The 24946-nt window shown below is 38.8% G+C and overlaps 1 protein-coding gene across 1 annotated transcript; it reads left to right on the forward strand.

Annotated features, from left to right (window-relative positions):
* CHKA (choline kinase alpha) lies at positions 1-22997 on the forward strand. Its single transcript, XM_017812155.1, has 12 exons — positions 1-376; positions 4056-4167; positions 11007-11060; positions 14878-14991; positions 15620-15753; positions 15942-16046; positions 16419-16477; positions 18695-18782; positions 19704-19812; positions 20293-20399; positions 20735-20816; positions 21606-22997. The coding sequence occupies exons 1-12, from the start codon at positions 66-68 to the stop codon at positions 21663-21665; spliced, it is 1335 nt and encodes a 444-aa protein (XP_017667644.1). The 5' UTR covers positions 1-65; the 3' UTR covers positions 21666-22997.
* The last annotated feature ends 1949 nt before the right edge of the window (positions 22998-24946 follow it).

The raw sequence follows: 24946 nt of genomic DNA on the forward strand, positions 1-24946 counted from the left end.
CGACGGTGGAGGGACGCGCGCGAGCCGCTGCCGCCCCCACCCGCCGCCCCAACGGCCGCCGCGCCATGAAAACCAAGTTCTGCAACGGCGACGCCGACCCGTCCCCGCTCGGGCTCCTCCTCGGCCGCGGGTCCGCCACGGCCGGGCAGCCGCCCTCGCCGCTGGCTCATCCCGACCCCGAGGGGAAGGACCCCGCCGCGGCGGGCAGAAGCGGCGGCGCCTCGACCCCGCCCCCGGCGCTGCCGCCGCCGCCCGAGGAGGAGTCGCCACCGCTCGACCCCCAGACGCAGCGCCGGGCGTATCTGTGGTGCAAGGAGTTCCTGCCGGGGGCCTGGCGAGGGCTCCGGGAGGAGCAGCTGCACATCAGCCCCATCAGGTCAGCGCGGGGGGGGCGGGCGGTACCGGGGGGCGGAGCACCCCCGGCGCGGGGGGCGAGGGGCTTTCACTTTTATTTCGTTTTCTTTCTTAAAATCCCTCCTGAATTCGTCTCTGTGGGCGGAGGGCAGCGGGCTGGCTTCCGCGCCCCCGTGCCGGAGCTGGTGGCGGTGCGGGGGAGGCGGCGGCTGCTGCGGCTGCTGCATCGCGACAGCCCCGTGTCGGCCCCGCGCCGGGGGAGGAGCCCCGGGCCGCGGCGGTGGAAGGGATGGAGCCGGCAAGAACCGCTGCACCGCGACCGCAGCGCCCTGCCGGGGTAGAAGGGCCCCTCTGGCCTGCCCCCGGCTGCTCCGGATGGAGCAGTCAGCAGGTGAACGCGATGTATCGATGATGTGAGTCATCTAGTAGCGGGTGCTCGTGACTCAGCACGTTGGCAGCAGAAACATGTAAATAGGGGATGTTCTAGAAGCCATATGATGTAATGTGTTTGAGATTCTTGCCTCTTTATTTTATTTTAACTAAACCGGAGTTAGTTCAGAGTTTCCTGTTTGCACACCGCTTGTCTAGCGTCTTCGTGATTGATCATTCTACCTGATCGAATGTACAGTTTTAAAGGATAAGGGTGTTACCTTCTTCCCCTCTGAGTTTGCTTTCCTAGTGTTTCTACTTTCGTTCATATACAAAATATACACACATATACTCTTGCTAGCTAAGGAATCATAAACATTTGACAGACTCCTGATGTATAAAAGTACGATCAAAATCCCATTCTGCTCATTTCTAAATGCGTTTTAAAAGCCTTATTAAAAATGGCAACTCATTGAAAGCCAGTGCAGATAGTATTAGTATTTCTAGATCATTTCTTCTTGATGTGATCATAAGGAGTTTACGACAGGAGATGATTTTTAGAAGACTGATATAGTTCCTGAACAGACTAGTCTGATATATGTGTAGTTTGATTGGCTTAAGTTTTCATCTGTATTAATGTGTACTGCTGACTTTGGTGTTTATTTTTTAAAGCCTCGTGTTTTAGCACAGTTACCTTTGCATTTCTTGGGAACTTCCCTTCTAAGACACCACTTCAAAATGACTTGGTGGTTTCCAGATTGGGAAGAAGAGAAGGTGGGCTGAAACTTAAGACCATAAACTTAAACTGCCATGCTAATTGGCAGTTACATTTTTTTGGCAAAAGTCTTCCCACCACTTTCATCTGCAGAAAATGCATCATATTGGTTTGCTGATTTTAGTTTCACTGAAGTCAAGCACTCAGTGTGCATTTTCCAATGTGTCCATCAGTATTGCTGTCTTGAGTGCAAAACCGCGTTCATGAACAGCTACCAGGTACTTGGTATCATGGGATGAAGGGGTGCACTTTGTATTGTTGGAGAGCAAAGAAAGATTCACATCTAAACAGAATGCAAATACATAAGCACATCTAAATGCTGTGGCTGTGGTTTGGGGTAGCTTTGGATATAGGTGACCCTGTTGGAAGGGCTTCCCTTTGGAGTAATTTGTAGCAGTAAACTAACTGGTAGCTTTATCTGTGTGAGTGAGATGTGCCCTTTTGACCCTTAAACAAGCTGTTGAGTCTACTGACCTTTCAGGAGAACAATGCCTTTATTACACTCCCGTATGGATTTCCTTGATTAGAAGTACCTTTTGAAGTCTTAAGTGCATGAAACTATAGGGAAACTTCTGTTTAATGGAGTTCAACCTCAGTAAGACACTCCTGTTTGTCTTGTCTGGTATAAAAAAAGAGTTTCTGGGCTTTCATGTGCTCTGTGCAGGCTGAGCATGTGTTTAAATAATGTAACTATGCAGATTTTTGAGCTTTAGTCCAGTATTTTTTTGTAAAGTGGGTTTCAGTGTGTTTAGGTTTTCTATTTGCGTATTGATATTTTCACCAAAGTTTTCATCAGTCTTAGAAAAGGTGGCAAATGTTTTTTCAAAAAAATCTGTTTAGCACTGTTCACATGAAGCCAGAAGTTAGTATAACCAACCAGTGTTCAGATTGCATCTGAATAGCTGGCTTTGCTCTTTGTTTGGTATCCTTTCCATCTGTCTCATGGGGGTTTTTTTCTAGCTGTTCACCTTCATGGTTCAAAGTTACTTCATATCTCTTGTCTCTAAACATCCTTTTTTTTGGATGCCTGCCAAGCCACCTGGTTCTCTTCTGTCTCCTTTCTTAAGCATGTTGTGCAGCTGCTGTTTTACCCTGTTTTCTTGAGATTTCTTTTTTCCTTCTCAATCACTGACTTTGGATATGTAGGCCAGCCCTTGTCTCCTTGGTAGCCTTTTTCTTCAGAAAGTCTTTCCTACTTGCCCATTGTGCTGGAAGAGAACACAGAAGAACATTTGAAAAAGCATTGAGAGGAATATCAGGTTAGGATTAAGAACTGCATTTTGGATCTGCCGTGGATTCTTGGAATCCAAGCACGCTGCAAGGTAATACTAAATACTTATGGTTTGGGTGATTAGGAAAAAACTGTATTAGGTCGTGAAGAAGGTCACAGGGTGACAAATTCTAGAGTAGAATCCATAGCGGTACACTATGTAGCATGCTGTAAGTAAAGTTACTTTTTAAACTATGTGCTACCTCATCCCTTTACTGCTAGCTACTCTGTTTGGATTGTATCTGGTTTTGAAAGCTTTTTCTTTAATGGCGAGACAGACAAGACTTTTCAGTAGAGCTGATTTGCATTTCTATTTTGCAAGTAAACCAGAGGTTTCAGTACTTTTTTCCTCTTATAGGAGAGGAAGAAGTTATAGGTAAAATCTCTTGCAGAAGAGAAATTTGAGAACTTCATTAATGAACATACTGATAATGAAAAGAACGTGGAAAGTCGATGCAGTAAAGAAAATGTGGGTTAAGTAGATAGGTGTTCTTAGTGAGCTACTAAAACATCAAGAAGCTTAGTTTCTCCAATCTAGTATCTATCTAGACTAATAAACCCATAGAGAACAAATGCTGTTGCTTTTTCTTTAAAAATACTGTTGTAAAACTAATTATATAAAAAGCTGGCATGTTTGTGTAACACCTGGGTGATTGAAGCACAGATCTCCCTAGTTTGTGTCTATCTTGATGAGATTATGAGTGTAACTTTAGATTTGACAAATAAATATGAGCAACTTGTTTAAAATAAAGAACTTTATTTGTAAATTTTAAAATTGAAAGTGTATCTCTAAGAACAACAGCATAAGACTTTTATCAGCAATGCTGTAGTGCAGGTATTCAGGTTAAATCTTTACAGCTGAACTTTGTAGTTGCCATCCCAGTAATACCAGCTCTTAATTCAAACTTTTATATTCATAGCATGGTTTTAAATTTATTCTGACATTGTTTTGCTTGTGCAGCCAAGTATATTTGACAAGACTCCATCACTGAAAATAATTCACAGAAGTCTACATCTTAGTTGCTTGTTGCATTTTCACATCATTCATAGCTTGAGCTGTGATTTGGATCAATAGACCTTGATGGTGAACTATACGTTAAGCACGAAGCTGCCATTTTTTTATCCAAAACTTATATGTTGTGAGTTATTGGTACTGTTAGAAAACTGTTTTTCCTGTTAGAGTAGACCAGTTAATTGTGCCAAAAGGTATGTGCACCTCTAATTTGTTGACAATGAAACATGTATGCTCATGCAAGTTACCTGATAAATGTATTTTTCTCCTTTTAGAGGTGGCCTCAGCAACATGCTGTTTCAGTGCTCACTACCCGATACCATTGAGACAGTTGCAGATGAACCACGGAAAGTTCTCCTGCGCTTATACGGTGCAATCCTGCAGATGGTGAGTACATAGAGTGCTTTGGGAGTGGGAGGGTTTCTGTAGCTTCACTGTAATATCTTTAGAGATCTACATTTGTGACACACTGTGCAACTTTATCCTTTGGGGAATGTGTTTTACTGGGTGGGTGGGGCATAGATTGCTAGCTAAAAGCAATTTTCTTTAAGGTTTGTTATTGTCTAGAACTTACACTCCTTTCTACACAGGTCCTGGCTGGCGAGTGTTAACTGAAGGCTCATTTGCTGTCTGTTTGAGCAGTAATGTTTTGTTTACGCTGTTAAGTTTGGACTGTCGTGTTTCAGAAAAGTTTACTTCTGTACAGAATGCAGGACTTTGACATAACTAGCAAGATTGCAAGAGACTAAACTGCTTAATTTTAATCTTGGTAGCACTTATGAATCTCGGAGATTAGTTGAAGGTTTTGTCAAGCTTGTACAGTGCTCAAGCATTTTATTAGATCTCATGGGTAGTTGTGTTGCTGGAAAACTTGATCTATAGTGTTAGAATAAGAATGAAGAGCGATCATCAGTACTGTACAGTCATCTCATTCCAAAACATGCTTTCCTAAATGTGTGATATGCCTCATAGCTGGCACAGAAGCTTAAACAGATGTTTGTGGAACTCTTCTAATGTTACTTTTATTTGGTTAGTAAAACGTAAATAATACTGAAATTTGTCAAACCTTAAGAGAAGTGGTTGGCAAATCTGTTTCAAATACTAAGGTTTAAAAGCAAGAATATTTTGTAAAGGTGATCTCTTCTAAAGCTTACAGACTGTTACTGTAGGGCTGTACAGCAGATCTTCTTACCCATCTCTGCTAGACATTTGATTATATTGCAAATAAGTAATCATAATGTAAATGTTTAATGTTATGAAAAATTGCAGCTTCATAACATGACATTTGTATGTTGGCAATTGTTTCTATTTAACTTAGAGGGTCTGGTTTTATTATCCATTAATTTTATATTTTCCAGTACTTGGTCACTTACATTGTACAACTGATCCAATATCTGCAGGAGATTGACTGTTCCTGAAATTTCAGCCCATTCTTCCTGCTTCTGCTGTCTTGACCAAACTTATTAAAAGTTTCATTGGATAGTGTCACTTTACTGACTTTAAAGTCTTCCTTTATTATATTTATGTGAGTTATTAACTTTCCTGTGGTAGCAAACTTTACCAGAAATATGTAAAATATTCCAGTGGTTTGAAATAGCATGAAATGCTTGGCTACACCACTGTATGTGTGTTGGGAAAGTTAAACTCAAAAAGTGTGTAAAAGTTAATGAATTCAAGCTTAAATAGTTTTTAGTTTAAGAGAAACCAAAAGCAGAGTGAAAAAATGGTGGTGAGAGACTTTGTTTTCTAAACGATTTCTAGGATTGATACTAAGGTTGGGTTTTTTTTTTCAAGATAATTAATGTTTTTAATGTAATGCTGGCTTAATATGTAGAATGCTTGAATAGGAACATGGGCTGTAAAACTTGTAGTAGTAGAGCTTCTGTTGCCCAAGAGCTGTGAAGAAATGTGGCCTTTCCCTTGTATTTCAAAGGAAAAGTGGACTTTAGAATTTGATTGTTCTCCTCTTCCCTCAGGGTGTTTAACTTGGCTTTTCTGTGCCCCTATGCACTGAAGAAATCAAAATTAATTTTTGGGCTCTAAAATCAGAACTAATTTGGTTTGAAAATTGAAAGTGTGTTCATAACTTTCTAACCTTTCTACTCTTGGTGTTGAAGGATCTTTTGAGATGTCTAACTTCCTTTATTTCCATAGTGGCAGTGAAATGACTGCTCTTGTTGGTGCAGTTCACTAAAGGTTAAGTAAGCAGAGAAAGTCCCAAGGTAAAACTTTCAGATTGCATTGAGGTTCACAATTTTTGTCAACAAACATTTGTCTCTTCCAGCCCCTCTACCTTAAACGCAAGTTAAAATATAAGCAAACTGTTTTATTGGGATATTTTGAAAACCTCACATAGGATTCCTATGAGTTTCTGGGTGGCATAAGCAGAATGTTATGGCAAACCTGTTAAGAGGGAGTGATTTGATATTTTTTAGTAAAGTTGCTTAAGTTAAAAACCCTATAGAAATTAAGGGGCACTGCTTAAGTAAGTTGAGTTTTGAGACCTTATACTAAAATCACAACTTAATTCTCAATGACTTAATTGTAACTGCCACTGGGTATTAGTAGTTACCACTTGTTTGTTTGAGCCTTTGTAGCATGTTTTAACTCTTGTCCGCTTTACTTTCTGTTGAAATTGGAGCATAAAACAGTTATATCAGCTCTCATTCCTTACTGTAAATATTGTATATTTATAGCAACCCGCACCAAATTCTTGTATGTACAGAAGACAGGTTTAAGTTAAAATTTTGAATACAAGTGAAAAATGGATACCTGATTACTAACTTTAGAATGAATGATACTGGCACCATAATTCTTTGAGCCACCTTTTTAAGGAACCTTTTTTGCAGTTTGAAAATAGCTCCAGTTTGCTTATTATGACTCTTGGAAGACACAAATGTCAGTACATGAAACTCATCCAATATAAACCATGCCAGCTGGCCAAAGCTGCCACACAGGGAAGGCTTTGTGCCTTCCTCTGTCATAGCTGATATGTTTAAACCAATTTTTTGTGTGCATGACTGTTCTGGGGGGAGTCGGGGGGTGATGAACTGAGCTGGCTTGGCCATTATTATGAATGGTCGCACTGGCATGGACGTTCATAAATCAAGGACTTCTCTTGAGTGTATCCTTGAGCAGAACTTTTCTTTCTTAAGACAAGTATTGTATACTTGTGACAGGTTAAAGTACTAACCACATTAAAACTCAAATGTTTGAGGCACAATGCAGATATGTCCTACGTTGAAAAAAGGGAAATGTCTTACTCTGCTTCACTTATTCTTGCTCCAGCTTAGTTACTAAATTTAAAGGGGAGCATTGAAAGTAAAACTCCTTGTGATAAAATGTCTTTCTGTTGGTTGTATTAGTGTTAACAACTGAAACAAAAGGTTCTCCATCAATATACCACTTAATGCCCAGACTTTAAAATTGGACTTCATATGCAGATCACTAGAGTTTCTACTTAAATTCAGAATAACATCTTAGAAATGCTGATAGGATTTCAACATAAGATAGCAACAACAAAAAAAAGCTCAAACTAAGGTGAATTTTTTTTTTAAAGTTCACCTAGCAAAAGGTAACTTGGGGATTGATTCCCATTCTTTTACACATGTCAAAAGAACCTTGAACTCTGATTCACTGGGGCTCTGTTACTTTGCAACAGCCAAAACAAAATCTTGTGTATAAATGAGAAAAACAAAACCAGTATACCTAATGTTCCTCTCTGATCTCTCAATTTCTATGTGAGCAGATGCAAAATAAGTATAAATGGTTGCCACAGTTCTGTGGTAAATCTTTTCCATACCTGCCTTGCTGCCTTTTATTTTGTGTAACTAAATAAAATGCAGACTGCTGTGTAACTGTAATTATCAACGTCTTCTGTGGTTGTTGGTGTCCATGTCTGTTTGTAGCATGGAGTAACTACAAATCCCTGGCACTGGCAGACGGCTTGAAAGAAACCAAGCACCTCTTACGGGGATATATTTGTGTTGGGTGGAGTTAAGGGTGTTCTGGGGGTAATGTACCACTTTAGTTGTATATGCATGTGTTCTCTGCTGCAGGCTTGCCCATGCGATCGTGCCTAGAGCACTCTGGTTTCCAGGTGACAGACACGATTCACGGTATAGTATGAGATCTCTGAAGTTGGAGCATTCTCTACAGCTTTCATTTTCTTTAGTACTGGATTTCGTTGTTTAAAAATAAGCCTTAAGTAGCACCAGCTACTACTGTCTGCATCTGAATGTTTACAGCAATAACAGAATATCAAAAAACTGCTACTTCCTTTTCTCTGCTCCCTCATAAGAGAATGGTGGCTTGAAATGAAGAGGATTAGAGATGTCTTTGGCTTTTGTAGAGCTTGAACTGGGAATTCTTCACATGCTAGATTTTAGGACTTCAGCAAATTAGTATCAGTTCATTCGGGTCTGACAGGGATAGATGATCAGCTGCAGATCCTTAGAAGGAGTAATAATTATTGCTGAATCTAAAGCTGGTTTTGTTTCTGTACGCTGAAATTCAAATTAATGTCTTCTAACACCTTCTAGAAAAGTTTTCTCTGCACAGGTCACCTCTAACCCCTGAGGCAGTTCCTTGTAATGCTGTAATTTCTTGAGATTTGAATTCGTAGGGATTTGTCTAAATCAAGGTATTGTAGTATTTTGACATACTGAAAATTAAAGCTGAGTGAACTCAGAAAAATGGAGCTATAACGTTAAATTTGTGAGCGGAGCTAAAAGTTATTTGAGGGGAAAAAAAAAATGCAAGTTCCTTCTCTATACAGAATTCTCTGGCCAAACATCATTGGGGATTTTTGATACAGATCTCATCTTCCAGCTACAAGAGAAATTAATTAGGGGCTTCAGGGAGAACATGTTGAACTCAATTTTCTGTGTCAAACTGCCAGATGCATAAACACTGTCTGGTCATCTTCTGATCACAGATCAATGTACACTGTCCTCTAGGATTTTGATCTTGTATCCTGCATTAAAATCAATTTACATGATCACAAATTAGACTCTGAAAACTTCTGTTGCATATAGTTGTTCACCCTTACTGAAAGTGTAGTTAGCTTCCTCGGTCTACTTTGAGAATAAACAATCCCACAATAAAAGAAGCGCTGAACAAATATTTAAAGAAATCTTAAAGCTACAGAACACATGTCCATTTCTAATTTACGGAAAAGCTGAAGTTTGCATTGGTTTAGCCAAGAACAAGTGAGCTAAGTAGGTTGATCAAATGCCTCATCATAATAGATGTTTTGCTTTGAACTACTGTTCTCATAGGTGATTGTGCAATCAGGAAACAATCAAATTCTACTACTTTAATATCTGTTAAACTTAGTTTAACCAAACTCTTCTATTACATAAAATTGCATCCTGCTTACTTAATTCTTCTTGACCATACATACTGGAGACTTCCCTAACTCTAGGCTGATTACATGGCCATGTGTGAAGACTGATCCTCTCCAAGCTCCCATTCATGTTTGCAAGTTATTTACAAATTCATATTCATTCTCTTCTGGACACTAATGCTCCATGCTGAGGGAACAGAAAAGAGGAAGGGGTGCTGCAGAAGTCTCCTCTTGTGATGGCTCTGCAGTACACAGCTCTGTCTCTTTCCAATGGCACAGTAGCTGCCATTAGGCTCTCTCCAACACTAATTTGAGGTGGACTCTCGGAACTGGCTAGCTCTTTATGCACTATGACTTCTGGAAAGCAGATGCCAGTTCAGGTTCTAGGGAAAAGTCTAAACTGCTTATCTTCTGATGAACTGAACCATTCTGAGAGCACCATTTTATCAGGAAAGACTCCTGGATGGTGAGTAACCTTCTGACTGCTCAAGAAAAATCTGTGAGTGGTATTGATGTAGGACATGCTTGTTCAGAGAAGCCCTCTGTAAATGACTTAATGCTATTAAGTACTTACACATTTAGCTGTAGTGAATATGTTTGGACTTCATTAATTTCCTTGAAAGGAATATAAAGTAATAGTAGTTTCCATATTGTTTTGTTTTAAACTTATTTTATTAGCGTTATGGGAAGTACTTGCTGAAAGACCATCGATTTATGTTAACTATCCTTCTTCTATAGCTTCTGAGATACTGTAACTGCATAGCTTGTATAAATCATTAGCTTGTTGTATTGTACTTAAGGCAGCTGATGTTGCTTAACTGTATTGTTAAGTTCATATTTCCACCCTTGTTTTGGACATGTTAGAGCTTTGGAACAGAAAGGTATGCACATGGTTCTGTGAATGAAATGTTTGTGTTCAGAAGGTGGAGATGCAGGCTGCCTTTATGGGCCTCTAAAGCTAGTCCGGTTTAAACAGTCAATGGTGGAATTGCGACATAAATAGCAGCCACAAACTGTCACTAATTCTAAGCAGATATTTGCTTTCTCTTCTCCTTACCTTCAAGCCCTTTAAAGGACAAGGTTTTTAATACATCTTGAATTTTAAATATGCAGTTCTATTGAAAGCATGTGCCATTGAGGGTTCAGTTGCTGATGGTATGGTTTAATACCCTGAAACTGCTTTATAATGACTGTTAACAACCCTAGCACAGTACTTGATGCATAGAATTTGTTTAAAGTTTTGCTAGTATACTGCACTTCTCAGTGAGACACCTCTAGCTTACATGGGCAATTCATTTGCAGAAAAATCTTGCATTTGCACAGCCAGTGGTACATTGGACGTATAGCCTAGACAGTGTGCTCTTAATTAGGAAATTCTAGTCACAAGAAATTTGGAAAATAAGACAACAGGAAAAAGTAAATGCTTTGTAGCCTTCATAACATGCCTCTTTTTAATAGTGCTAAGGCTTGTATGTAATCTCTGTAATGTGTCTCAAGTGCTTTGGCTGGAAGAATATCATCCCAGACGTCATGCAGAGGGACTTAATTTTCTCTTAATTAAAAATGTTTCTCTAAGCTTATGGTACATTGAAATCTCATTTTGGTAAACTGGGAAGCAATAAAAACCTACCTGAAAATCAGGTATTTATAAGTGGCTTGGTCTCAGTGGCACATCCTTTTGAAAGGTTTTGGAATTGTTGAAATAGTGTGGTGGTCAGAGGTCAGATGGATACTAGTGCTGTAGATGTCACAGATCCATGACAGTGTTGAGACTTCTAGTTAATTGTAGCTGGCACTTCTACTCCCTTTGTTCTGGTGGTTGCAGGTTAATCATGTTAAATTTCATCTTCTCATTGTGTTTGCTTTTTCTCATCCATAGAGGTCCTGTGATAAGGGAGAGTCTGTACAGTCTCAGAAGGAAAATGACTTACAAGTGAGTAGTTAAATTTGCTTATTTTACGGAATTTTATATGTTATAGGGAAATGTAGTGATCCTGCTTGTTTTAAACCGGTAGTTACTCTACCTGGTTGTAGAAACTATGAAAAGTTTCTGGGCTGTTTCTAGAAACTGTAAAAAGTAATAAAGACATTTCTTCGCTTGTAGAAGTAATATTATAATGTGAATGTCTGGACGTAGTTTGGAAAGATTTAGCATTCCACATCATGAAGAAACAGCCCCCAATCCTACCCTAAATTCAAACATTGGTACCAGTACTGCTATTTCTAGTGTTAGACTCTTCCTTCTTTAGTAGATGAAGATCAGTACTCTGCTTTACCTATTCCTTATATTCTAATATATCAGTGAACTCCTCTGAGGAAAGTAAATGGAGCAGGAGAGAACTTGCTCTTGGATATGAAATGTTTCTGATTAGCACTGTGCTTGGATCATGTGTGTTCTGCAAACTTTAAAGTTCTTGCATTTGGAACCATTTCTGCTCATGAAGCATAATGTTTAGCTGAGTGTAACTTTTCATAAACTCATCTTAATAGGATTTGGTAATGTAGATTTCTACCCTGGCAGTATTTTTTCAGTAAGGGATGCAGCATGTTAGCCAGATGCCTTGCTTGTTATGTACTATCAGTTTTCAGCTCTGTAATGATTTTGGCAGTGACTAGGGAAAAGTACATTTTACTCAATTGATGAGTGCTGCTTTTCTCCCTTTGTATTTTTTGCCTTATGGGAATACCATCTGAAACAGTTTAAGCATTTGGATTTTTTTTTTTTTCTAGTGAGTTGAAACTGGTTTTAAGTTTTTTGTTGTTGAATGACTGCTTTTGAAGTTTTGTTGAACTTTCAGTTTAGTTTACTGGAACAGCTTCAATCAGTTGAACTAAGACTGAACTGAAAAATGTGCTGTTTTGATGCCTCAGTTTTCTTCAGTGATGAAAAGTGGAGGTGGCTTGATTTCTCCTTCACCCTGATTCTGTAAAAAAAAAATTAATTCTTTAAGTTTTATAAAGAAAATAAAAACCCAAACAAGCCCCACCCTGGTGCCAGAAGTTCACAGAAATTTTGCAGTATGGGAAACAAGGTTTTGAACTTCAGAACTGTCTTCATCTGTTGCCTGAAAATAGTGATTCTCTGCTGGTAGGTTGTTTTCTGCTGTTAGTTTTGTAGTGCTAAAACTTCACTGTTGAATCAGTGTTCTCAAGAATTACTGTCAGAGTGGGTTTGTTAATCTTCCTGTGCCTAGGTAAAAATTGTATCCTGCTTGGATATCCTTTAGAGAGAATGAAATCCTCTGGGTTCACTAGCAAAAGAATTGTAGCTATTCTGAGCTGCCTGGTGTGTGACTAGTGTGAGTAGATGTTGGCTAGTCTTCTGTCAGCTCATAAGGTCTTTTAATAGGGATTATCTAAGTTTTACCTTGGTTTTGCTATAGTTAGGGGTATTTTCCCCAGAATATGATTATTTTGTGTATTTTACAGTGTATAGCAGAAGCTTCAGTTCCAACTGAATTGTAGAAAGACTTGATTTCTCCTTGCCTGAATGGGAGTTGCATGCTGGAAAAGTCTTGTAAAGAGTGTTTATAGTTCATAGGTTTAAAATGCAACATTCATCTCTAAATATTCATTTAAAAATGTGAGCGGTCAGATGTTCTCCAAAAGCTTGTTTTAAATACGAGTGCTTATGGATGCATCTCTCTAAAACTGATCAAAGCTGAGAACTTCAGAGCTTAAAACAACAGGTTACTGTCTTGGCAGCTTGAGTGTATTGCAAAGTGTTTGAAGGCATTGAGGTACGTCATTTACTTGATTACAGTGCTTGATCTTTTAAAAAGTTGTCAGGTGAACATTTATATGGGGAGTCAGATTCTTAGATTTGTTCAGTGTCCGTATGAGGTATGCTATAGAATTTTCTATGTCCTTCAGTAGTTTATTTCCACACCTATGCTTGACAAAATAATGTATGGAATGGAGACTTGGTAAAAGGTCCATCAGGTATTATAAAGCAGGAGCCTTTGTGCCTGAGATTTCATAGACAGTATTATTTCAGAGCTCTAACAGGACTTGTTCTCAAGTGACTCTTTTGTTACAGTAGAGGAAGTTCTTCTGGTACTCTAAACTTTTTTTCTTTTAAGGCTAAGGTATCAGAGCTTTCAAGCTTGAATATTCTTACACTGCTGCTTTTAGATAACATTTGCCTGTACTTTTTAATACTGAAGTAGCTCTTTCAGTATTCTGGTTGTCACTTCTGATGCATGAAGGGACATCTTAATGAATAACATTTTTTGTACTTGCTGTTATCCAAGAACCATGACTTGGTTTTCCAGTAAGATGTGAAAACAAGGACCTGACATGTTAATGGGAACAGACTTTTAAAACACTCTGGCATTGAACCAGGCAGAGACAAAGTCAGTATTGGTTAATAATGGAGTGGACATTCAGTAACTTGTATCTAGTTTGCTTTTTGGTGCTTGGCATTAGGTTTCAGAATTGAACAGAAAAGTTCAGATCTGGTGGGGGGGGCATGTGAAATGACTAAAAAAATATTTTATTGTGTTAGTGGATAATGCATTTGTTGCTTTGAGGGGTTGAAATGAAAAAATGGTGGAGAACAGATGCAATACAGTCATATGCAAATTGTCTTAAACTTGAGTGATAAGAACATAGTTACATGAATCTTCACTACACTTCCATGTGAAATCCTAGAATTTCTTGAAGATGTCAGAATAAGGTGTGGGTCAATAATAAAAATTTATCAACAGTACTCAAGGGTGGATCTTTATAGACTTATTTACTGACTGATACTGCATTGACTGCAATAATGCAAAAGGCTCTGTAGTCAGAAATACCTGAGAGCTTTCTTAAATTTGTGCTCTTAATTCTTATACTTTTAAGTGTCATGGGTCAGACTTTTGAGATGAGTTGCTCAGAAATAGGCAGAGGCTTAGATCACTAGGGTTTGAGTACAGCTGGATTCTTGTTAACATAATTGCTAGAAGTAGTGATTTATAATGTGGCTTCTGTGTTTACTTACAGATAATCTTGCCTATCAAGAAAGTTATACTTCAGTGATTTAAACTGTATTTTGAGACATTTCATACTTATATTAATTTTTAAACATTCATATTAAAAACCTGTCTGCATGTGATTGTTTACATGTGGACCAAGTTTACTGACATAAGGAAAACCTTGGATAAAAGTTATTGAAGCTTAGGTATGTTGGCAGTAGAAAAGGAATAATGTTTATTTATACACATGTGGTCCTTGGGAGTTTCAATTGCTCTCTCAAAAAAAATAAAATAGGGAATACCTAAAATGTGCTTGATGGAATCCTAAGTCATTCTTCAAAGTGAAAAATTTAGTTCAGGCATTCACTCTATTCACTTGTGTTGTTAAAATGTCCTGTTGTAAGGCTGTGATCTGAAGTGTGTTAAAATAGTTAATGCAGGATAATATTTGTAGTTTCTGTACTTCAGTAGGATAAACTCCTTCAGAAAATGAATTTGCAGAGTTCCACAGGTCAGAGAGGAGAGGATATTTGATTTTTACCATTTTCCTTTGACCTGACCCACCAACAGTACCTGTACAGATTTTCCTCCCCAGCTTTAAACTTGAAAGCAAAATACTTGTATTGCTCTCATGCTGACTAAAAGTTATTAGTCAAGGAACTTTGGCTAGTAAAATGTCAAGTCTTCTTTTTAAAGCTAGCCCTAAAATGTCTCACTTTGTAGCAGTTTAGCTATTGTGTACACCCAAGTTAATTTCCATGCAAGCACCAACTAATGCTTTAATTTTTTTGATAGGGGGCAGAAACCATGGTTCTGGAAAGTGTTATGTTTGCCATTCTTGCAGAGAGAGCGCTTGGCCCAAAGCTGTATGGAATCTTTCCACAAGGGCGACTGGAGGAATTCATTCCCGTAAGTCCTGTTCATAATTAGTTAGTGGGCGGCTGGTAGCTGTTTTAATTAGTCATGACAAGAAGGTTGCTGGACTGCCCAGAAAAGCAGAGATCTGGGAATGGAATACTTGGCAGCTTGTAGTAATTGCTGGCTGTAATTTGATACAGTTATAGTGGGTGTTGGAGAGCCCTGTTATAGCTCTTGCCAGGGAGAGATATCTAAAAACTCTTTAGCTGTAGCAGAGGCTAATAAATGAAGATAAAAAGCTTGTTAGATACCAAACATAGCATGGGAAGCTATGGAGTCACACTTCCCTCTAACAGCAACAAGAGCAGATGCTTTTGATGTTCTTAAATATTTATACTCATTCTGCTTTGAAGATATTCTTAGTGTGAGATGTGATACTCCCCAGGTCTTGATCTAGATGAGAATTGATTAAGTCATAAGTAAGCTAGGCTGGCTAATTCAGCTTTTCCCAAGGCAACAATTTTATAAGTTCATCTGGGATGAAAAAAGTCTATTTCTTGGGTACCATGCTAGTATTTTACACTATATTACATAGAGACTAATGCTAGTGTTTGTAATTAATCACACTTTTGTAATTAATCAATTAACTGTACTTTAAGAATTCTGTGTTTTATTACAGAGCAGGAAACTGAGGACTGAAGAACTAAGCTTACCTGACATATCTGCTGAAATAGCTGAGAAGATGGCTAGATTTCATGGCATGAAAATGCCATTTAATAAAGAACCTAAGTGGCTTTTTGGAACAGTGGAAAAGTAAGTTATGCAATACTTCGAGAAAAAAGGTGACCTGTTGTAATGTTGATAAGCAGATCATTCTTCCTGAATTTCTGAGAACACAAGCTCTCACTGTACCTAGAAGCTGTTACATGAAGTAACATAGTATGGGAAGAATAATATACTCATTGTCACAAGTGCTGTATTATTGTCTGTTTTTTTAACAGGTATCTAAATCAAGTGCTGAGAATTAAATTTACCAGTGAATCCAAAACCAGAAAACTGAACAAACTTCTCAGTTACAATCTCCCCGAGGAAATGAAAAGTCTAAGGTAGGCTTATTTTGTTTATTGCTATCTTCCAATTTGCAGTTTCTGTATGGATTTTTGTATACTTGTTCAAACATATTATACAGTATAACACCCTATATTCATTTTACTTTACAAGCTGGGGATTGTTTTTGGTTCTGTAGCCAACCTGAATCTCATATGACCACAAATTGATGCAATCAAATTGCTTATCTGACTTGCTGATCAGTGAAGTTAAACTTGATTGTGCTGATGTTTGGCTACTAATTGAGAAAATAAGGTCTTGCTGGGAAGGAATAGCACTTCAAATTCTTATAACAAAATTCATCTTCACCTGGAAATGGAACTGAACTTAGTGATTTGTTACTTACAAGATCCTATATTGCTCCTTTTTAGAGCTATGCTTGAAGCTACTTCATCACCAGTTGTATTTTGCCACAATGACTGTCAAGAAGGTAAGCTGCCAATATTTGTCTTGTTCAATGATGTAATACTGAGCTTTTTCTGGTTATTTGTTTGTTCTCTGACAGGCAGCCACGTTGTGGAGATGCTGGTCTGGCAGCTGCCCTGGAGAGCAGCCTGTGCTCTCTGGTGCGCTGCAGTAGCAAAGCAAAGTGTATTGGCTTCACAACCCTTGAGGCTTTTTAAGAGAACTCTGGTATCTAACTGGGTTAAGCCAAGCATGTATACGTGCTCTGTTAGTACAGGTCAGTTGATGATGGGAGCCTTGGGTGTTTCTGTTTAGACCCTGCCTTTCTTTGCTGTCTGCACTATACATGATTAGGGTAAGATAATACTTCAGTTGTTTTAAAAGATACTGAGAAAGTAAAGTGAGTGGTGAAAATGGAGACTAAAGTATTTTGACTCAGCAGTTTTCATTTTGTACTGATAAGAAACATTAGGAAAACCTTATCCACCTTTTTAAGTGCTCTCTGGGACTCATGGAAGGAATAGTAATTTTCCTGAGTCGGTTATTGAAAAAGATGAAGAGGAGGCAGGACTGAAGGTGTTGGGTACGCTGTGTGCTCCCTGTCACCTGTACAGTGGGTAAGCTGGGCTGAGCTGGAAGGATGCTGTACTGGGACCCTATGCTGTTTTGTTCTCAGGGGTCTCAGCCTTGTTAACAAAGGCTGAGGAATTAGCCTGGAAGAGGACTGCCCTGCGGAAGAGACTCATAAGGATAGGCAGCACAAGGCAAATTGATTGAGGTCTGAAGAGCTAGCTCAGTAGTGGTGGAGTTTGAGGTCTTATTGCTGATATGGCAAGGTGCTGTACTAGAGGAGTCAGAGCATAATAGGGCTAGGGCAAGCTGTGGAGCCTAAAATTCCAGGGGATTTGGGGGGTGGTAGTTCTGTAAAATACTATGATTGCTCTGTTGGTGCAAGGGTGTGGCATGGAGAACAGATGTATCTGTAGAGAGGGGTCAAAATATTGCAGAAATTGACCTTACTCTGAATTTGTTTACTAACTGGCACTTGAGAAAGGCAGACTTGATGTCTTTCAGATGAATTACAGTGACTATGTGAATTGAAACACAGATAAAGCAATGTCCTGAGTTTTCTGTAGGTATTGGTGATGCCACGTATTAGAACACCAAAGTGGTCAGACTGTGGCTTTCAGGCTGCTGAAAAGCAATTTCTGTCCCAAGTGTTGTGTGATCAATGATAGTGCTACACAGATATGAGAGATGGTGCAAAATCTATAGATCTCGAGCTGTAGAAAGAAACAATGCAGCAAGGACTGCTAAGGCTGACAGTGCCACCTGAGTTAGTTCTAAGAAACAGGAATACTTGGGAGAACAAATCTACCTCTGCCTGTAGAGATGAAAACTTTCTTCTTCCAGCTTTACAAGGTTTATCATATATATCTCAATTTCCAATGAGCTGGTGAACAGCCATTATAACTTGGCTTTTCTGGTTTGTGGTTTAACTAAATCCAGCTGGCAACTCAACCCTGCAGAACCTCTCACTTGATTCCTGCAGTGGGATGGAAGAGAGCATTGGAAGGGTAAAAGTGAGAGCTCATGAGTTGAGATAAAGGCAGTTTAATAGGGAAAATGAAAGCCATGCCCACAAGCAAAGCAAAACAAGGGAGTCATTCACTGCTTCCCATAGACAGGCAGGTGTTCAGCCATCTCCAGGCGAGCTGGGCCCCATCACGTGTAATGGTGACTTGGGAAGACAAATGCCATGACTCCAAATATTCCCCCTCTTCCTTCTTCCTCCCACTTTGTATACTGAGCACGATGCCATGTGGTCTTGAATATCCCTTTGGTCAGCTGGAGTCAGCTGTCCTGGCTGTCCCCCCTCATAACTCCTTGTGCACCCCCAAGTCCCATTTTGGAGTGGGGTGTGAAGCAGAAAAGACTTGGGCTCTGCATAAGCACTGCTCAGCAGTAGCGAAAACATCCCTGTGTTATCAATGCTGTTTCCAGCACAAATCCAAACCATAGACCCATACTAGAAGAAAAGTACCCCATAAACATGGCCCCATGCCAGCTACTATGAAGTAAATTAACTACCCCACCCAAAACCAGCACACCCATAATTCTTCTGTGCAGGTATAAGGGATAACTGGGATTAGCTGAACAATGTTTCTTAAGATATACAGTATTGTTTTTCTCTAATTTTCCTGGGACCTTATTGAACATGCAGTATTATCTTAATTTTCAGGTAATATCTTACTTTTGGAAGGCAGAGAGAATTCAGAAGACCAAAAGCTGATGCTCATTGACTTTGAATACAGCAGCTATAATTACCGGTAAATCACTTTATTTTCTATACAGCAGGAAAATGTATTACTTTCTACATGCTACAGGGAGACCAAGTGCTGCAGTATTAATTGTGTGTCCATTCTAAATTGTGTTCTGGGCCATTAGTGGTGGTCAGCAAATACAACTAGTCAAAACAGCTCTGGTCCTGATGCTGTTGAGTATAGGCACACAGCAGAGGCAAAGTTGTTGGAGCTCCTTGGTTGTCCAGACTAGAGGGCTTGTTTATGCACAAATGGCTTCTGGCTTGCATGTCAGAATTTCTTTCTAGTGGGAAGCTGAGAAGGGTATATTGTATGTGTTTGCATGCATATAGGGCAGCTTTGCTTTTGTGGTTTTTCTTTCTGTCCTGTCTAATGGCTTTCTCATCTGTGCAGATGAGTAATCCGAGGTTTTTCACTACATGGTTACACAACATGCTTTTTGTTCTTCCCTCAGTCGTCTAGTGAACTATATTTTAAGGATGATCTAAGTGTGTGAAGTCATTGGGATCATTAAACATTACCATAGCTGGAACATAATGAAACACTGAATTCCAATAATGTAAAAGTAGATATGTTGAATACTTTGAATATGATCTCTTTGCCTGTGATAATGTTAGAGATGTGTCTGACTTCATGCTGAGATGTACTGCATACTCAAGTATTTTTAATGTCTACATTGGTATGGAATTTGGTAGCAAAGTTTAGCTTTTTCATGTAGATGGTAGTTTTCATTCTTAACTGCCCATCTTAACTAAATGGTTTTTATAACTTGCAAAGAAGTTTTATTCTAGTCATCAATTCTCTACCTCCTTCAGCAAAACTGAAGTAAGTTCTGAGTAGGCTTATGCTTTTAAACTTGATTTTAGGTTTGCTTAAACAAGAACAGATTGTTAGTTTGCAAATACTGAGGTTCTTTTTCTTTTTCAGAGGATTTGACATTGGAAATCACTTCTGCGAATGGATGTATGATTACTCGTATGAAAAATACCCATTCTTCAAAGCTAGTGTTCTTAAATATCCTTCAAAGAAACAACAGGTAGACACATAAAACATAATTAATAAAATGCCAATGACCAGTTTTCAAATCTTAACTCTTTTTCAATTCTCTTTTGGACTTACTGTGTCCCAAGAACTTTCCTCCATGACTTCCTTAGATGTAACACTGCCTGTAATCCTGGCTGCCTTTGCTTTAATAATCATAGTAACTTAATAGCTATTCAGGATAGACTATTTACTATGTGCCACGTAGCAATCCATCACAAACAGTCCAGTTGCAGACTGCAGCTCTGAAATGAATTTCCAGAAGCAAAATGTTGCCTGTCCTAATATTATGTCGTCTTAAACCAGACTTCCAAGCAGTTATTAGAACCACCATTAATATTAAAGTGAACTCCGGCACTATTCATATTTGGGAAAAAAATAAATGGCAGCATATTGGAAGGTCTGCCTACATCTGAAAGAAGCAAGTATGTCTTGAGAGGCAAAGTTGTAACTCTGTTGTTTACCTGCCTTCTAGCTTCATTTTATCTCCAGTTACCTGTCTGCGTTCCATGATGGCTTTGAAAGCCTGAGCAATGAAGAGAAGTCCGAACTAGAAGAAGAAGTTTTGGTAGAAGTTAACAGGTAACTTGTCTTGTACAACTGTATCTCAAGTTACAGGTACACTTTGAATCCTATACTTACAACTACCTCACTGGGTGGAGAAAATTGAGCCAAGAGAGATTGTAAGCTATTTGTATGTGGTAAAGAACAATCTGTCTATTGCAATATTATGTGATACACAAATACTGGCATAGAGAAAATACTACTACATGGGGAAGCTAATGGAATTATTTTTGTCATACTTGAAGAAAAGGTGTGGACATGTCCACACTAGGGAATACTGTTCTAGCAGGACATTGAAATAAGGTGTTGTGACTTAGCTGGGTATCTCAATAAACATAGCTCTGTAATTTTAGGTTTGCCCTTGCATCACACTTCTTCTGGGGTCTGTGGTCTATTATACAAGCAAAGATCTCGTCCATTGAGTTTGGTTACCTGGTAAGTTCTTTAATTGTAGTTTCACACAACTAAAAATGCGTAATCTAAACCTGTTGAACATTATCAGAAAGTAAATGAAATGGCCTCTCATAGCATCTAATATCTTTTAAGTGGAGTAAAGATTTTAAAATCCATTTGTTACTAGTTTGTGTTCTTTCCTTAAGAATGTAAAAAACTTCTAATATTTTAAAAACTTCTTAAATTCTTCCCATTGGTATGTTTAGAGTCTATAGACTTACGTGTCAGGTCTTGCAGTGGGACGATGCCTTGCAGTGGTGCATTCTTCTGCAATAAGGCATTCTGTGCAAGGGGGAAGCTAACATGCAATGAGTGAAACTGAGTACTCAAAGTGCACATGAAATAACATATTGATGTTTAGTGTGCAACAATATCAATGCCAGGTAGCTGCTTGTACTTGAGAGACTGATCAGTCTGACTCTTGATCTGTGTTCGATGTACTGTAAAATTGATATGACTGTCAGGTACGTGGAATATCTTGCAGGAACTGTTGCAGGAGCCAGCCTTTTCAGTGAAGTCCTGACCTTTGCAGTACCTGTTTTTTCTGACATTTGGGCAGCAGTTAATTGTGTTAGAGTTCAAATAAGATTGGAGGAAATTTTAAGAGGCCAGAACACCTCTGGAGGGATTATCATTCCCAAATAGAGCTAATTAGTGCATTGAGATGATGGATTATGAGAGTAACATAGTTAATACTTTCATTATGCTTCCCCTTCCCAAATAGGAAAACTGAGCTGTTTATTGAGTACTAAATGTCCCTTATTGCTCCAGGAATATGCGTTATCCAGATTCGATGCCTACTTTGATCAGAAGAGGAAGCTGAAGGTGTGAATGTGGGAGGAGTGGCCTGTTGGTTACTGTATGAAGAGGGCAGCTGGACAGAACTTTCACTGTGCTTAGGCTACTGTATCTCTAACGAAGGTGTCACTGAATTCCAGTTCCTGGGAATGCAGGTGTACAGTACTGAAGACTATAAAAATGACTTGTTTACAGTTTCGTAAATACTTGGAATGAGATTGGGAGGCAAAAGTAAAATACAACAGTGCAATATCTTTAAATCTTTTCAATCTAGAAGCTATATTATGGGAGAAGCTTACAATTAAGTGTCAATACCACATGCATCAGAGCAAACTTACTGTGAGTACTTTTGGGGGGGTGTTGGCATTATGGTTTGTGTTGTAAGCAGAACAGCTATAAAAGATGATTCATTCCTATTCATGAGAAGGAAAAGCGAAGGAGACAACTGCTAAACTGTGAAGTAGGCTTAAAAACTTACTGTGAGGTTAGGTTCAACATGCCCCATGAACACTATCTTCAAAGCTGCTGCTAAGTTACACCACTTTAACCAGAAGCAACTAAACACATTGAAGCAGAGTGCTTTAAAGTGTTACTGACACATACATGAATGTTTCTTTTAAGCTAGTGTGCCTGGGAAGTGAAGTATGAATGAGCTTTGAACTGGGCATTCTGATGGAGTTTGTTTTGAACTGTTCATTCCATGTCCTTCAAGAACATGCTTTAGCCCAGCCTGGTTGTCTCTTAAAATGCTGTGTCCTGCACAGGGGGTTCTGTGGACTGGCAGCACTAGGAAGAGTGCCTTGAATTGCTCTAGCAGCTCCCCAGATAACTGGATTGGCATTGACAATACTGGTAACTGAAGCCTGTCTCTCTTCTTGTGTTGCCACAATATATGGCTGTAAGAAATAGTAGAGCCAAAGACTGGAGAACACTTCAGGAAATTGTTCTGCCCATCCAGTCCTTAGGTGGCTTGGGAGGTGCTTCTCTTGCACCTTCAATTCTCATCATGTTCCAGTGATTCAGTAAAGTGGAGCATCTTGTGGGGAACAATAACATGTATATTGAAACTTGAGTATAATCTATGTACATGTCATCTAAAGATTTCTTTAGATTTTTGGGAGCTTGTTTATTTTGAATGTTACTTGTTTGTGCTTTCTAACACACTGTATTATAAATAAACTTCTCAGTCTACACTTTTTGACTTGTATAGCAAATACTGTTCCAAGCAGCTGAAAAATGTGCAGCATTTCATGTACTGTATAGCATAACTTGTAAAAGCTGTCATTTTATTCTCTTGTATAGAGCATCATTTTCCATATGTTCAATTATTAATACTTTATAATAAATATAAAGCACTTAAAAACATTGTTATTGGTATTAAGTCTTTGTTATAGCTGCAGGATAAAATAGGTGCTGTTTCTGGCCTTAATGCTGGAAATGCTTCCTTGCAAAGGTAGACTGAGATACAGGCTCAGTGCTGTGGAATGTATCTTATACTTAAAGGTGTCTCTAGCATTTACTGTCTGACTGAATACTAATAGAAACAAAGGTGTTTTAAGCAAGCGACAAAAAGCAGGCTGAACAACAGTTTAGAAGTCTGTAGCTGTAGAGGTGGGAAAACTTTTAGTTTTAAGCATTTTACTGTATCTGCCCCGTTAACTACCCTCAAAATGAAGGTTAAAATTGAATTTTACTACAAATATTTCATCTGATGTGCAAGTATAACTAGCCAAGTAATTTCTCTAGGCCACTGAAGGCTTCATTTAATGTACTGTTGCACACAAACCCAGTGGAAATGGTAGTGGTAGTGAAAGGTGTGGGAACAAATAGTTCAGAAGGATGCTTTGCAGCTAGTTGAAAAGAACTGATATGTAGTAGGCGTCTTGATTCTGTAGGAAGCCTTGTTTTTTATTCCAAAGGTAGGTTCAAGTTCCTGAGAAACCTGTGGAGAATGATTCATGCATTGCATTTAATGCTTCTTAGAATCAAAAAGGGAAGAAGACTTGGTCATGGTAGTACAAACTGTAAAAAAGGCTTCATTAGAGGCAAACCCCTTTCTTAGGGTTAAGATGGCTCTTGTTAAACAAATTTGGAGAGAAAACTAAAGTTCTTTGGTAAGATGCTTCAAGTAGGTCCCAGAACTGCAGTTGTACATCAGCGTTACTGCTGAGGTTTGTGAGGGTGAGGAAAGACCCTGGAGGAAAGCAAAGTATGCTCCAGCTTGTCTTTTGTAATGTAAATTCATTTTAAAGAGGATGAGATTCCCCCAAGTGTTGTGTGGTACACTTGGTGAAGGAGACATCGGTAAGTGAAAAATAATGAGCAGAGAGACTTAGTTTCTCCTTGGTGTTTTTTTTTTTTTTGGTATGTTTGCCTATGAAAGGCAGGTTCCTTCAGTTTTCTTGGAGAACTTGCAGTAGACAAACTGAGTGCAACCTTCTGTTATTCATAGTCATAGAATGTTGAAGTGGATTTATAAGCTGATGAAGCAGCTATTTAAGTGTATTGGCATTTCTAATGGTCTTGTGAAGCCATATTCATAAGACTTGGGACAAATGTAGTTAAGTATTTCTTTGTTCTTTAACCGTAACCATTTTGAAATTAATCTTTTTTTTCATAAAGGCAGTTTTAAAACTACTGATTGATTCAGGTGATTTGTAAATACAACTTGTGCTTGAACTCTTTCTTGAAGCAGATGGGTTTTATTTCCACACTGAATTCTTGTCTCTGGACCTACTATTAACTGGTGAAAATGTGGCTTTGTAGAAGAGTTAAAAGAACAAACCCCCCAAAAAACTCCTTTTACTTTTAAAGGAAGGTCTCAGCTGACCCTTTGAGATGATTCAGTGGGTAGTTGGTATAGCTTAGGGTGTACCCGTATCACTCCCATGACCATTTATGTAAGAAAAGCCCAAATGCTTGGACTAAGTGTCCCACTACAGCTCATTAAGGATCTTGCCCTGTAAAAGTCATCCTGCACAGTCTTAGGGCCTTCTATGAAATCAAAAAGAAGTAGATATTTCTGGGCTGAATTGGATACAATCAATCAGTAAATTAAACATCTTTGACAGTGGTGATGCCACTAAAAGAATAACACTATTTTTGGAGTTGCTGTTCTCTAGAGAATTGATTAGGGAGGAAGTTTATTTCCAACCTTACCCTCAGGGAACACACTGTGAGGTGAAACAATGGCAAAAAGCAAGAGCAGCTTTTGCTCTTAGTGTAATGTGACTCTTGGTTTTTCCACCAAATGTACAGGGTTTTGCCATAGTGGGAAGAAATTGGGATTTACCACTATTTTGACTAGTTACTTT

The sequence above is a fragment of the Lepidothrix coronata genome, unplaced genomic scaffold (assembly GCF_001604755.1).
Source record: "Lepidothrix coronata isolate B3197 unplaced genomic scaffold, Lepidothrix_coronata-1.0 Scaffold1, whole genome shotgun sequence".
Taxonomy (NCBI): domain Eukaryota; kingdom Metazoa; phylum Chordata; class Aves; order Passeriformes; family Pipridae; genus Lepidothrix; species Lepidothrix coronata.